Here is a 14,780-nt window from a genome sequence, read left to right as displayed (position 1 = left end):
TTCAAACAAGGGCACCTTTAGAAAAGGCACCTTGGACAGCAGGGAGTGTGTCCTGAGGTGCCCACACAAAGCACCTGGGTTCACACTGAGTCCAGAGCCCAGGCTGCCCCGTGGGATTTCAGCTTCCTTTCCTCCCTTTGGGAAAGGTCTTGCTTCTCTCCTTCACTCGGTGCCCCTGATGCTCAGAGTGGGAGAAGCAGAGGAGGAAGGAGGGGGAGAGCCTCCTTCCTAGGAATCAGTGCCGGCTGCACTTAGTCCAAGGTCAAGACCAAGGAGAAAGCACCCACACCCCAGGAGACTCAAAGACTGAAACTCAGGAGTGCCAAACTCCCGGCCACCTTTCAGGCCCTGGGAAGCTCAGTATGGAGGAAGAGGCCTGAGTTCTAACCCGTTTCATTCAGTTACAAAGACAGGAACCTTGGGCAAGGGCTGCAAACCCTTTGTGCCTTTTCTCACCTGTAAAATGGGGGTAGTAATAGTTACCTAGCTCATCAGTGTGCTTTCTTGTGAGGATCAGAAGCATTAGTACAGAGTAATTGGCACACAGGAAGTGCCCAATAAGTAATCACCCAGGCTCTTCACTACCCATCCTAGCTCAGCTCTTCTGAAACAAAACTTTTCAAGGACCCGGCGGCAGCCCTTTTTCCTGAACTGACCTACCCAGGAAAGAGTCTTTGCCATAATTAAGAAAAATTCTTAATTGATACAATACAGTCGAAAATTGAAACATTATTTCATGAGAAACAGCCTTTAAAGCCAGTGGTTACCAAATAAGTAAGCAGAAGACCGGCCCCTTGTTGAACATAACAAACTACAAGTCTCTTAACAACACATATTAGTAGGTCCCTAGTAAAATGATTAAAAAGATCTATTTTTATTTGTTGAGTTAGAATCTAAATCCCAGGGAAATGAAGTGAATTGGCAAGTAATCTCAACTGCCTCTCAACCCAGTACTCTAGCTCAGTGGTTCCCAGATTCCGGTATCATGTGGGAAGGCGGAGTCCTGGACTCCACCCCGGAATGTCTGACCAGAAGGTCTGAGATGGGGACCTGACTTCTTAACAAGCCTTTCCAGGTGATTTACGTCTGGGGCTCTAAGGCGCCTGCACTTTGAGAAGCTCTGCTGGGCAATCAATGTTCTTGGTCCTATCCCAAGATCAAAGAGTCAAAGAGACTGAGGGTGAGCCTGCAGCATTGATGAGGTTTTGGGGAGGCACAGAGGTGTCCTACCTGCCTTAGGGTACTTGGCCTCTGTAAGAAGCCGTACTTCCTCAGAGTATGGAAACTGAGGCTCTGGATTTAAGAAATTAGGGCAGAGCTATGTTTAGTACCTAGGGTTTTTTCTTGTTGTTATTTCTTTTTTTGTTTTGTTTTGTTCTGTTTTTAGACAGAGTCTTGCTCCGTCTCCCAGACTGGAGTGCAGTGGGGCTACTTCGACTCCCTGTAACCTCCGTCTCCTGGGTTCAAGGAATTCTTGTGCCTCAGCCTCCTGAGTAGCTGGAATTACAGGCACGCACCACCATGCCTGGCTAATTTTTTGTATTTTAGTAGATAAAGGGTTTTACCGTGTTTCCTCCAGGATGGTCTCGAACTCCTGAGCTCAGGCAATCCGCAGGCCTCAGCCTCCCAAAGTGCTAAGATTATAGGCGCGAGCCGCCGCGCCCAGGCTAATACCTAGGTTTTTTGAAGACCTAGGTGGTCGGTGGTCTTTCCACCAATTTTAGGATGAGTTCACAAAAGAATTCCTGGGACTCCCACCATCCTTAGGCACGAACATATGGAAATTATAAAAGCGGCTCTAGCGGACAAAGGGATGCGGGTGTCAGTACAACCAAAGCACACACAGCCCGATTTGGTATTTTCTATGGATCGCCCCCTTCTTTGAGTGTGTGTGCGTGCGCGTGCATGCACTGCTTCTGGTTCATAAATCTGAGACAAGTCTTACACGCAGCACAGACATGTGCATTAGAATTCACAGGGTCACTGGGCTACTTCAAGTATCTAGGTTCTGATCTTAAGTCGGGGCTGGGACGGAGAGACACAACTGAACTGGAAGAAAACTTTGGCCTGGAGTGCTCTGGTCAAAGTCTCCGAGTCCTCCTCTTACTTCCCAACCTGGGCTTTGAACCGGAGCCAACAGCAGCGGAAAAGTAAAGTTAGCAGCTCTTTCCCGAGTGGGAGTAGCTCCTCATCACTCACTGCCCTTAAAATCCTGGTTTGTTTTCCATTGGGGCAGAACGATGTAAAAACAACAGAATTCAAATGAAATCACGAACACCTTTCCCCTTAGTACCTGCGTGCTGCTCTGGCACGGTGCGCGCTGAGGAGGGGAGGGGTCGCTCCCAGGAGGAATCTACCTGGGCCCTGGCTGCCACAGGCAGAGCTACTCCATAGGCCACAGTAAGGCGAGGAGGGGCAGCGGACATCTCCGAAAGCTCCCTACACTTTCAGATCCTGTCTAAACATTCGAGTACTGCACTAAATTCACCCACCAAACCTGTTCATTTAAGCCATGGTTACATAAAGCTCGGTAAAGGGGCTCCTATTCTTTAAACGAAACGCATAAAATGTACAAAGCCTCTCGCAGTGCAGTGGCCAGCTGCACCCACGGTATCGGCAGGGCTGTGCATGGCCGGCGTGGAGGGGCAGGCTCCGCGAACAGGGGCCCAGAGTGGCGCCCGGAGCAGATCTTCCAGGGCCGGAACAGGACTTGGGAGAAAACGCGGTTTTTCTGCCATTGTTCCCTCGCAATGGTTCGATTCAAACAACACTAAGGTTGTCTTGTTCGCCTCCTCGCCCCGCCCCTTTACCCAGAGACTCCCATTTAAAAACACAAAAAACCCTCAGCCCGTGACAGAGCCTCCCCACCAGCTCCCGAGTTCCAGGAAAACATTTTTCGCCCGAAGCCTGGCGTCTCACTGCCAAGTGACTGACATTCTTTCCTGGCCTCTACGGCTGCGGCTTTTCCCAAAGCAACGAAAACGGTGCCTCAGGCTACATTTTAAGTTCTCAGCTCCCCTGAAAGGGCCGATGCCTGCAAAGCACAGGATTGACGCGGGGAACCCACGGGAAGGAAAGGTGGAAAGCACGAGGAGGGAAGAGCAAGCTTTCTCAGAACCTGGGTGGGCAGGCTGGCGAACACCCACACTCACACACACGCTCGGGAGCGCACGGACGAGCTGCCTTCTCCACGGCCACTCAAACGTCCCAACCATTCTCGGGCGCGCAAGTCCAAGCGCGTGGAGCGGGAGCCAGGACTTACCGCCAAGACGCCCTGGGCAAGGAACCCCACGGTCACTGTCCCCAGCAGCAGCCACCTGCACGAGAAAGGGAGAAAGAGGCACGTGAGCGTGCGGGCCCGGCTTGTCCGTCCCCGAGAGTTACAGGGAAGGTCTATGCGCGGGGGACCCACGGGGACCAGGCAGAAAGTCGCTTACCGCCGTAGGGCAGGGCCGGCCACCGCGCGCTGGTCTCTCCCCATGCTGGCGGTTTGTCCACTCTGGGCCCCGGTCAGTCCCTCTTAGCCTAGAGGCGAGAAACAAAGCGAGTTTAGCGCAGGACGAGGGACGCAGCCCATCCTCACCGCTGGTATCCGTCCGCGAGACGCGGAGACTGCGCGGTGCGCCCCCCGCATGCAGGCGTGACCAGAGGGCCGTTCCCCCCACGACCCGGAAAGAAGGAGAGCCTCCGGTTAGGCCCTGGTGGGTGCTGCTTGGCCGAGGAGCTCGGTCTCCGCTCCCCCACCCTCACCCGTTCTACTCCCAAGCACGAGAGCGTGCAGCCCTAGCCTGCACAGGGCGCTCCAAGCCGGTGCTCTCGGGCTAGGGTCTGGGCGCCGCTCGGGGGTCGCTCTCACCTCGGGGTCGGCTTCAGGGGCAGCTGCCCGCGCGCATTGGCCCTTCCAGAAGCACCCGCCGGCGGCACACCGGCAGGGCGGCCGGCCTTGCTGGACTCCCTGGGCGGCGGCCCCGTGGGCTCAGGCGGCCCCTCTCGGTCCTCGGCCTGGATCCGCGAGCGCGCGGGTTGGGACGCGGGAGCCTCTGAGTGCGGAGCGCGGAGCCCTGGTGTCCCGGCGCACAGCGGCCACACTCCCGAGCCGCGCGCTCCCGCCGCCTCTTACCCGCGCCGCAGGGTCCTCCCCTTTGAGGCGCCGCCCGCGCACCGCCGGGGGGAGGGGGCAGCGCCAACAAATTGGGGAGCTCGGCCCGCCGCGCTCAGGTCTCCGCTTGGAGCCGCCGCACCCGGGACGGTGCGCAGCGCTGGAAGTCCGGCCTTCCGAGAGCTAGCTGCCCGCCGCGGCCCCCGCACGCCCGGCAGCCGTCCCCCGCCGTCCCCCGCCGCCTCGGGCGCGCCACCATGGGGCCCCGGCTCAGCGTCTGGCTGCTGCTGCTGCCCGCCGCCCTTCTGCTCCACGAGGAGCACAGCCGGGCCGCTGCGAAGGTGAGTCCCCGGCCAGCTCCGCTCCCCGCGTCCCGCCCCGAGCCTGGGCGCCCCGAGAGGCCCCTTTGTCCGCGCCAGGAGCCGTCCGCCTGCCCCTCGGCGGTCGCGCGTGGCACGACCAGGTGCATTCTCTGGGCCGGTGCTCTCTGGGGTCCCTGTAGGCTACGATCGCGCATTGGGGGACCGAGCCTCCTTTGTTATGGTATGGGTACTGGAGAGTTAGGGAACTCCTCCGCGGAAAGGAGGAGAAACAGCCCGCGCTGTGGCGGGGAGAGGGTGCCGGGGAGCCGGCGGGATTTGAACCCGCGTCGCGGTGATGCTCGGCGACTGGGCGCCTTCACCCGTCCCGGGTGCGCGAGGGAGTTGGGGGCGGGAGGGGCGGGAGCGCCCACCTCGCGCTGCTCAGAGACCCACATTGGGAGCTCCAAGCTCCTAGCGCCTGGGAGCAGCTTTGGGTGTATTTCTCCTTGTCTGGAGACCCTGGTGGCTGAGGCTGAAAAGCTCTGGGCCCTTTGCCTGGAAACAGCTGTATCTGAGCTTTCCCACGACTGCTGCCTAAGGCGCGCTCCAAGGCAGAAGTAGGGCTCTTCTGGACGCCCCGCTTGAAGAAGCCACCATCCTCAACTCGTTGCCTTCTATTAATACATTTTTTAAAAAATTATAGCCACATTCATATTTGAGCATGAAACCAAAGTGAAACTCCGTGTCATTGTTCCATGCACAAATTGTTTTTCTAGTTTTCATTTCCTCTGGTTATGTGCTTGCCCAGAAAGGATCTGGGAGATCGGTTTGCAGGAGTCGAGGCTTCCAGCCGTGGACAAGCCTGGACTGACTGTTGTTTCCTTTTTTCCTTCCCCTCCGAGAGAGTAAAGACTTCAGCTGTTGCTCAGTGTCACAGCCATGCAGTCCCACAGCCCGGAAGGTGTGGCTTCTGAACACATTTTGCAGTTTCTCCCTCAAATGCTTAAAAATGATTTTTGCTACTTACCAGATTTTCCATACTTATTATTTTACTGTTCTTAATCTTGTTCTTTGTTTTCCTTTTTAAAAAATTTTTTTCTTCTCTCCTGCAAGAATGATATTCACTAAATTCACCTAACTGTATAGAAATTGTTAACTGTTACATGCCAGAGAGAACTACACACACATCTCCTAATTGAGAGCTTGTCTCCCTGGAGGCAACTTCTCCATTGGGGGCTTTTACATTACATCAGCAATTAACTTGAGATTGTTCCTCCCAGCCCAGTCTCCCCAAATTTCATAGTCGGTTATTTAAACACACTTTGGTAGAGATGACAAAACTTTCCAGAGAGCAGGCTTGAGAGCACTTTATTTTGGTCTAGAAATATTGACCAAAAGATTGAACGCTTCCAAGGTTCGAGATGGTGAAGCCTGATGATGGTAAGGTAAATCAGAGAAAGTTCCTCACTGGGAAATAGGAGCCGTTTGCATTTCGATTTTCTGATGGATAATGTTAGCAAAGCAAAGCTAACTGTAAGAGCTGACTTTCCAAACATTCAGGACTGTAGAAAGAAAGAACCACTCAGTTACGCAAATCCTGTTCTCACCCGGGAAATCAAATGCGTTAATGTTGAGTTGGAGATAATTTTAATTCCCTTTAATCATTTCCTAAAGCTCAATTACATTCCCGGCCACTGGCTTTGCTGTGTCCCTTGAGGTGCCATGGACTGTTTTTAAGAGATGCAGCATGTGGGCAGTTCTGATCACAGCTGACCTCACAGATATTATTGTTACTCTGTATTTTCCCTGGTTTAATTAGAGAAAAGTGCTTAATGTGCAGATGACGTATGGGTATACAAGAAAATCACTTAAAAACTGAATCTGCCTAATTTTAAAATTTGTCTCACTTTTCATGCCATCAAGAACATTTTGGCTTACCTCCTTCCAAAATCAGCTGTTAGATATACCATAACACTGAAATAGCTTCAACACTGATCCAAGCAAAACATAATTTAAAAGTACATTTTGAATGATAAGATGCTGAGGATTTGATCAGATCCTAATTCAGAAGCCAGTGGAAGTGACTGTTGGCTTACCTCTCCTTTGCACTGTCTGAATCGCACTTCACCTGCATTTGTACACCCAGACATCACCTGCTGTGTGCCAGGCATGAATTGCACTTACTGTTTTTTCTTCATGAAAGGCTGTTTAATTTTATATTTGCTGTATCTGCTATGGTCATATTGTTTATGTACTCATGGGTGGATTTTCTAAACCATTGATTTCATCCCATGCTGAACCTACCACTCTACTCCCCGCTCCTCCCTTCCTCCACTTTTCTTTAGCAAGAAAGGAGGAATAGCTTGCAGGCTCCAGACAAACACGTGCCAGTAGTGTTCTGATGGCGAGCACCCTCTGCTCTTAGTCACACAGTTGCACTGGGTGGAATGAACCCTTCCTTCAGCAGCCTTCACACTCCCCTCTAGCTGGTTCTGTGTGATGCTTCTTAACAGATTATTTCTCAGGATTAGAAATGTGAACTTTCCCCTCCGTGTGGTGATGCTTGTCCAGCAATATTGTCATCTCCTGACCATTAGTCACCACCTCTGGGACTGAATGACCTAGAGTTCAAACTAAGTGAGATTTCATTTCCATATAAGTATGGACCATGTTCTACTGGAAATGTAGTTTAGATGAGAAGGCTGTTTTCTGAATCAGTCCCAACAAGAGCAGCATTGCCCAGGATCTCAGGAGTGATACCGGTGAAGCTATTCCTTACGTCTGCAAGCTGTTTATTAATAGATGGAATTGGACTAGGGTGAAGGGACATAACTTTAAGACCAACCAGAAGACACAGTGTTCATGTGCTCTGACTAGATTCACGGAATTACCAGTGCTATGCATTATTAATAGTTACAGGTACACAGAATGAGTGTGCTTTAGGCACCAGAGGATCTTACATTTATACCTGCTTTAAAAAGCAGAGGATTTGGAGGTACTCATCGAACTCTATACCTCAGTTTCCCTGACAGATCTGTTCCGTCCTCACACGGACCCGTTTGTGCCTTCCTTCATTCCACACGTGCATCTGGAACACCTCCTTCCTGCCATGACCTTGCCAGGTGCTGGCCATGCGGCAGGGACTCACCCCCACTCTCTGTCCGCAGGAAGGTCTAGTGAGAAATACTGGAAAAGAAACAGACAAGTCTAACTCAGGCTGGTAAATGTCACAATCAAGGGAATCGAAGGGCTATAGGAACACCGAATGCAGCTTTGAGGAACTCAGAGGAAACTTCTGGGAGGACCTTCTGCCTCTGAGATATGAGAGAGAAATAGGAACTATACACCAGCATGTCATTTCCATGTGCGCTGTGATGGTGTACTGTCCACAGAAGGCATGGCCATTCTGCCTGTCCACTCTCAAGTCTAAGGGTCTTTGCACTGAAAGATGACCTTCAAGTTTGCTCCTTTGAGATGCCAAGATGTCATTGTTTCTATGGTTAACAATCTTGGTGGCTGAACTTTGCTCTCAGAGGGGTGGAAAGAATTGGAAGGGTAGGGTTTAGGAGACCCGTGATAAAAAAGAGCTCCCAGCTCCAACTGAGGCCCCAGTATGTGGTCCTGTCCCTTTTCTCGGAGGTGGCAGGTAGGCAGGCAGGGGATGTTTGGAAAGTTGCGGCATGGATGACTGATTCTAGTCAGGAGTGCCTTTAGGAACTGACCCAGAAAACCTACCCGTACTTGAGCCAGGCCATGAGGGAATTCACAGAACCCTACATTATTCATTAACAAGACTGTTGGCAAATTGCTGAGAACTGGCAAGGATAGTCATAACAAGTTCAGTTATTTAGTTAAGAGCTGGTGAAGGTTTTGCAGACAGATGGAACCCACCAGTGATGATCTAAGACAAAACTTTGTAGACAGTGGAAGAACATCAAGAAGTGAATAAATGACAACAGCCGTTTTGATGAATTCTATGATATTTGTTATAATAATTGTTCCCCAAATTGAAGAAGGATTAACCTCATTAAAATGTCTCACAAGGAGGTTTGGTATTTTGAGTTCTTGAGCTAGAGTCAGCTCAAGCAACAATAGAATACCTAAAATAATGTTAGAGCATTGTTCTTCCTGCTATTATTAAACAACCACGAAAAAATGTCAACTATAGAACAATACAAAAGACATATTCCTACCATTCTTATGCATACAATGAAAAGGGATATAAACCAGAACATGTTTTAATGGTGAGTTTCTTCTGAGGCTTTTGACACTGTAGGAATGACTTTGGGGTGAAGACTTTGATAGTATGGTACACAGTGAGCTGGTTCCAGCCTCGTTTCCCTCCATTGTTCTCCTCGTCCTAACTCTGGGACGTGGGTCCCTCCTAGCGCTCTTTCCGTGTCTCTGCTTCTGTCTTCTTCCTCTTCCCATGCCCCTCAGTGTGGGTGAGCCGCAGGGGCAGCCCTGCGTGCTTCTCTTTGTTCTTTGCACTCTCTAACTTCCACCGGGGATCTGCTCCATGATGCACCTTTACTCCCTGAAGGGGACTCCAGACCTCTTTCTTGAACTCCAGTTCAATGTCTTCACATTTCCATGCGACACCTCCCCTTGGCTGTCTTGCTTTGATCTCAAACCGAGCAAATATGTTCGGGACTGAACTCATCTTTTACCCAGACTGACCACCCTTCCCAACTCTGCCATTTTGGTCCTGGTGTGCCCCCTGATGTTTCTGGATACAGAGCCCAGAGACTATGAGGCTTTAGCCTTTCCTCTTTATCCTCCGTGTCTGCTCAGTCACAGAGTCTCCCACTTCTTCTTTCTGGATGCTTCCCAGAGGCACCCGTAGCTTTCCCTTCCCATGGCTGGGACTCCCTTCCCATGGCTGGGACTCCTTTCCAGCTCTCTTTGCCTTGTGCCAGGATCACCACCGAACCCCGGTGGCCCTGCCCCTCCTCCCAGCTCTCCTGCTCTCCAGCCCATCCCTCAGGGTGTGAGAGGCTAATTGCCTTCAATTCCCTCAGTTATGGCCATAGACTTGCTGGTTCAGTATCTGCCGATGGCCACCTACTGTCTCACTGGGGCTCCACCTCTTTTGGGCTTGGCTGTGCATTCCCTTTGTGGTACGGATCTGCAAATTTTTCTGGCCTCATTCCTTGCTACTCCTCGACATACGGCTTTGGTTACTGTAAGGAAGGACTCATCTCTGCGTTCCACAGAAGCTGTTTCATCTTCTCCTGCTCCCCGGCCTGCAGTGTCCTCTTGTCTTCCCTCAGCTTGCATGCATTCCACTGAAGCTCCTAAAACAGTTCTCAGCCTGCCCCTTTTCCATGCAGTCCCCTCTCGAGTCAGACAGTGGTAATGTGAAATATTGTTGACTATCTGGATTTTAAAAAATCTGGCCTAAATTGCAGTTCTTGCTCTGCCATTCAGTAGCAGTGTAATCTCTTTGAGCTTGGAGTCTCTAATACATACAGTGAGGGTAATCGCCATGTCTAGGGAGAGCATGCACACATGAAGTAAGAACTCGAGAAATGCTGGTTGTGGTTGCTGCCACATGGCTTGGAGTTACATTGTCATTTGTGTCTTGGTTCCAACACTTGCCAGGACATAATCTTCTTTTTAAAGCACCCCACCATGTTTGGGAGAGTGCCCAACACAGAGGAGGAAATCGGGAATTAATTACTTGTGATTGGTTCAATTTTCTAGCTGCCATTCTCTTGGGAGTCCCCCCTCCAACCCCCGGAGTGTCCTAGAGGGAGTGCCTGCTGGCTTACACTGTCCACCCCTGTGGTATTATTAGTGAACACAAAGATGAATCTGGGCAAACTAGGGTGTTTCCCCTTAATTTGGAATTTGGAGTAGATATTCCACCACAGACTAAACATGACTTGGAAATATGTACACTGCTGAACACTTTATGTAAATAGTTTATTCCGTGGTTTAGTAATATTCTCTGTGGAAGCTTTGCTGGATTTGGTTTTTAATCTGCATACTATAAAAACATTTTATTTTTTCTGAGTTTTAAAGCTCACGTTATCTTTAAGGTACAAGACAAATGCCAAGTGTCCAAATCGGATATTAAAGCAATCTTTTCCAGGCCACTTGGGCTTTTGTGTATCTGTTGTTGTACCTCTTACCTGATAAAGGAGGGCTATTCAACCTCCTCATCTTCCGTTGCTCTTGGAATCAGCACATTGTTCATTTGTAAAATTATCATTGTTTAGTAATACATGTACATACATATCTTAGTGTACCATGGCCACTTATTTTAGCAAGGACCACAGCTAGAGATACTGGCTGTGAGCTGGAAGCATCCAGTTTGATGTCAGTTGCTCTATTTTCATTTCACTAAATACACCAACAATTGGGGAAGCCATTTGTATATTCACTCATAGAGAGTGCAGCTAACTTAAATAAACATTGCCCAATTCAGCAGAAGATCTGGAGGCACAGTATTCCTGTATTGGACACAATTAAAATTGTTTAAAGATTTTATTAAGTTTCTGCTTTAGAAAACAAGGATATTCCTTTGTGAAGAACAAAACCCAGTGTGTTCTAACTGTAATTCAATGTTTTGAAAGCTATTTCCACAAACTTTTCCCAGCAGCCACACTCATCCCCAGAGATGATCCACATTCAGAAAAAAATGACAGATGATGCACATTCAGAGAAGAATACCATGTATCCTCATTGCAGAAAGATAAACCTCACCTAACACTCACATTCAGCACATGGGGCGTTTTTGAAGGTACTAGGTCGATATTTGTTTCTGTTTCAGCGTTGTACAGATAAACCCAATGATGACCATTTTGGTATTTTCCCTTCATATTTGTTGAATAAATAATATTAATATCTGATCTAATTGGTGGAAGATTTGGTTTTTACATCTCTAATAATTACTTATATATATTACTATGTAATATAAGATAATCAAAATTTATTTTAAAATCCACAGTTCCCCTTGTATGCAAGTGATGCTTTATTTCTGAGCACAGGAGCATTTATTTTCACATCATCCAAGAGCAGCAGCTTTGAAATGTCATTTTAAAATATAAACAACTCTCTTTTATCATTAGCTTGAATTTTTGAGTTGCATTTTAGAATTTTTTAAAGAATGCAATGCCATTTTAGTGTTACAGAATTAATACGGAGTTGTGTGTGACATACTTGCTGCCACCAGACTAAGGACCCTACGATTAGTCTGGCAAAAGAAAAGTCTGTTTCTCAAGGAAGCTGGCATTAACAGGTCAGATGTGGACACAACTTTTTGGAAAGGCGATGGCAGTGCGTCAACTGCATCCAGAGAGGAGACGGTCCAGGGACACGCTGGTTGTGCACCAGTCACAGGCCCTGCAGGGAAACGTGTGGGCCCTGGTCTTCCTCATCTGTATGATGGGGATGAGGGCAGTTGCTTTCCTTAGGGAGCAAATGTAAGGATTAAGTGAGTTAATGTCTGTCAAGCAGTTATACCCAGCTTGCTTTGTGCCACGTACTACTCTTAAATTAAAGACAAATTCAGAAGCATAAACAGCAAAGTAATGACATCGAGACCGCTTGGGGCTGGAAAGGCCCACACAAGGATCTCCTTCACCAGCCGTTGTCCAACGTGAGCTCACATCAGCATCAGCTGGAGGGCTCCATGAAACAGCCCCAGAGCTTCTGTTTTTGGAGGTGTGGGGTATGCCGAGAATCTGCATTCCTAGCAGGTGAGGCTGCGGCTACTGATAGCCCGACTTCTTTCACTGCGGCGGCAGCGGCTTGTGCAGCGTTAGGTGCAGGCCTGCACCTGTTAGTTTGCACTCACTTTGAGGCTGAACCCCTGCGTGTAAAATGGCCCTCCCAGTTCTCTCTTTGTCCTTTTTTTCCATTGGTTTCTGCTGCTGCCGGCAATCCCGGTTCCAGCTGTGTGGTGCAGTTTGGAAGGTCAGATGGGCGGGGGAAGAAGGTTGAAGTGGAGGCTCCTGAGTGAATCTGGAGAGGGCTGGGCTGATGGCAAGTGAGCACAGCGGTGCCTGGAGCAGACTCTGCCCTCCGTGGCCTTCTCCCCTCTTCGGGAGCCTGGCATGGGTTTCTCAGAACTGATCTGCTTTCAGTCTGAGTTTTGCCATCCTCTGTGGTGAGCCTGTGAGCTCGCACACCTGCTCAGGATGCGCTCAGCGCCCTAGCTCAGAGGCCAACCCAGGGCAGAACCAGTCAGTGGGCCCTGGGACGCAGGACCCTGAGCATGGGTCCTCTACCTCCTTCCCACTTCCTCCAGGCCCAGCCACTTGGCTTCCTGGTGAGGAATCTTACGACTACCAAATCCGGTTTCTGGAGATTAAAGATCCTTCAGGGTTAGTGGTTTAAAATAACTGCTAAATTTTAGTCCAGAAATGGCCTAAACAATGAAGATAAACTTACCAAAGCAGGAAAATGGGTCAGTGATGGGGGGAAAATACCATCCACGGAATGGTTCGTTAAGCCTCAGCATCCGATTTATTTCGGGTACATACACAAACCCGGTCCAGAATCAATAATATTCTCTGGAAAAGGGGATGACACAGTTTTTATTATGTAGGATATGTAGTGGGCTATCTTCTTGAAGTATTTCTCATCCCTAGCTTATCTCTAACAAACATGTTTTTCATGTAAACATTATGCTAATGCCAGATGCTTTTTATCAATTGTTAAAGCCAGTCTAGTCTGACTAAATAGCCATTGGGCGCCTCCATAATAATTAGATTTTGTTTTCCCAAATACTTGAAAATAATAAGATTGTTATTTCTTCTGGAATTTAGGCTTTTAAAACTTTAAAAAAAATTTTATAATTCATACTTCTTCATTATTTCATGTTGATCATATTTTCTTTTTTCATGGAGGTTATCAAGTAATATATTACGATATATGGATTTTTTTTTCTCTTGACTAGCTCATTTATTTAAAACATAAATAACTTTGGGTATTGTCCTAGGCCAGAAGCCAGTTTGTAACCAAAAGCCCATTTCTTTCTTTTCTTTTCATTTTTTTTCCACATCAATGAACGTAAAACGATTAAGAGTAAGAATTCAGATGAAAACAAAGTGGAAAGTAATAGTTTGATAGCTCAGTATCTCGTTTCTGGCATTTAAAATTTGTTCAATAAATGTGTGTTCAGTGCTTACTCTGGATTAGGAAATGTGCAGGTGGTTAGGATTGCTCTTCCACTTTGCGGTTGGACATGTGCCCGAATTAAAGTGAGTAATTTTGGTAATGGTGTGATAGATGTTACGTTGAAAATTTAGCGCTTGCACAGTTCTCTTCTGGCTCCAGATCTTTTCATTTAGGTTCTGAGACTCTGCAAAGGGCATCATATGGTTTTGGACTCTGGATTCAGATGAGATGGATTTGAATTTTTGATGACCGTTTTAATGATGGATTTTAATAACAAAATTAATAAAAATAAATTTATTTGCCCAAAGAGCAACTAGCTGTTTGACCTTGGGCAACCTTCTTAACTTCTCTGTGCCTCAGTTTCCCCATTATCCATGAGGGATGATAATGTGTTCGTTTATTGTGTTGTGAAGGTGGAAGACAGGTGATACTGGTTAATGAGTGACAGCCATAAACATTTCATACTGTGAAGTAGATCTTTGGTCTTCCTCTTGTTTTTTGGCATACAACTCCTAAAATTTTTGGAATCTCTGAAGTGATAAGTGTCTTTGTATGTTAATGAATTGACTGGTGGCTGCCCCACCCACCCCCCACCACAGCTTCAGAGGTGGGCTGGTCCCTGGGAAAGACCAAGGCAGGCTAAAGGATGGATTCAGCCCCACTCACCACCTCTGGGGAGAGGGACGGGGTAGGAGGTTGAGTTAATTACCAGTAGCCAATGATTTAATCAATCATGTCCCTGTAAGGAGGCTTCCACGAAAGCCCAAAAAGACTGGGCTTGGGGAGCTTCCCGCAGCTGAAGATGTGGAGCTGTTCCTAGAGGGTGGCGTGCCCTGGTAGGGCTGGAAGCTCCGCCCCTTCCCCTACACCTTGCGCTGTGCCTCTCTTCCATGCTCTGGCTATTCATCTGTGTCCTTTGTAATACAGTAGCCTTTATAATAAATCAGTGAACATAAGGGTTTCCCTGAGTTCTGTGAGCCTTCCTAGCAGATTAATCAAACCCCAGGCGGGGTTCATGGAAATTCCAATTTATAACCGATGGACGGAAGAATAGGTGACAATTTATTCCTGGCAATGGGGTCTGAAGTGGGGCAATCTTGTGGGACTGAGCCTTCATCTGTGGGCGCTGATACTGTCTTCAGATAGATGGAATCAGAATTGAGTGGAATTAAAGGAAGCCCAGCTGGTCTCCCCTGAAGAACTGATTGCTTACTTGGTATGTGGGGAAACCTCCCACACAGCTGGTGTCA

At 48.4% G+C, this 14,780-nt stretch overlaps 2 protein-coding genes across 3 annotated transcripts in view; one reads left to right on the top strand and one right to left on the bottom strand.

The window, feature by feature from the left end:
• Positions 1 to 4,419, bottom strand: part of COL4A2 (collagen type IV alpha 2 chain) — a 201,558-nt gene extending 197,139 nt beyond the window's left edge. For both annotated transcript variants that reach the window (XM_015121443.3, XM_015121444.3), the window contains exons 1-3: positions 3,857 to 4,419; positions 3,438 to 3,525; positions 3,263 to 3,317 (exon numbers count right to left, since the gene is read on the bottom strand). In XM_015121443.3, the coding sequence (XP_014976929.3) occupies positions 3,263 to 3,317; positions 3,438 to 3,481 (99 nt within the window). In that variant the 5' untranslated portion in view covers positions 3,482 to 3,525; positions 3,857 to 4,419. The remainder of the gene's footprint in view (positions 1 to 3,262; positions 3,318 to 3,437; positions 3,526 to 3,856) is intronic.
• The window catches only part of COL4A1 (collagen type IV alpha 1 chain), a 152,520-nt gene continuing 141,956 nt past the window's right edge, over positions 4,217 to 14,780 (top strand). The window contains exon 1 of the mRNA XM_015121445.3: positions 4,217 to 4,440. Within this exon, the coding sequence (XP_014976931.3) occupies positions 4,357 to 4,440 (84 nt within the window). The 5' untranslated portion in view covers positions 4,217 to 4,356. The remainder of the gene's footprint in view (positions 4,441 to 14,780) is intronic.

The sequence above is a fragment of the Macaca mulatta genome, chromosome 17 (genome assembly GCF_049350105.2).
Source record: "Macaca mulatta isolate MMU2019108-1 chromosome 17, T2T-MMU8v2.0, whole genome shotgun sequence".
Lineage (NCBI taxonomy): Eukaryota > Metazoa > Chordata > Mammalia > Primates > Cercopithecidae > Macaca > Macaca mulatta.
The sequence above is the reverse complement of the archived record's forward strand: the minus strand, read 5'-3'. Positions and strand labels throughout refer to the sequence as shown.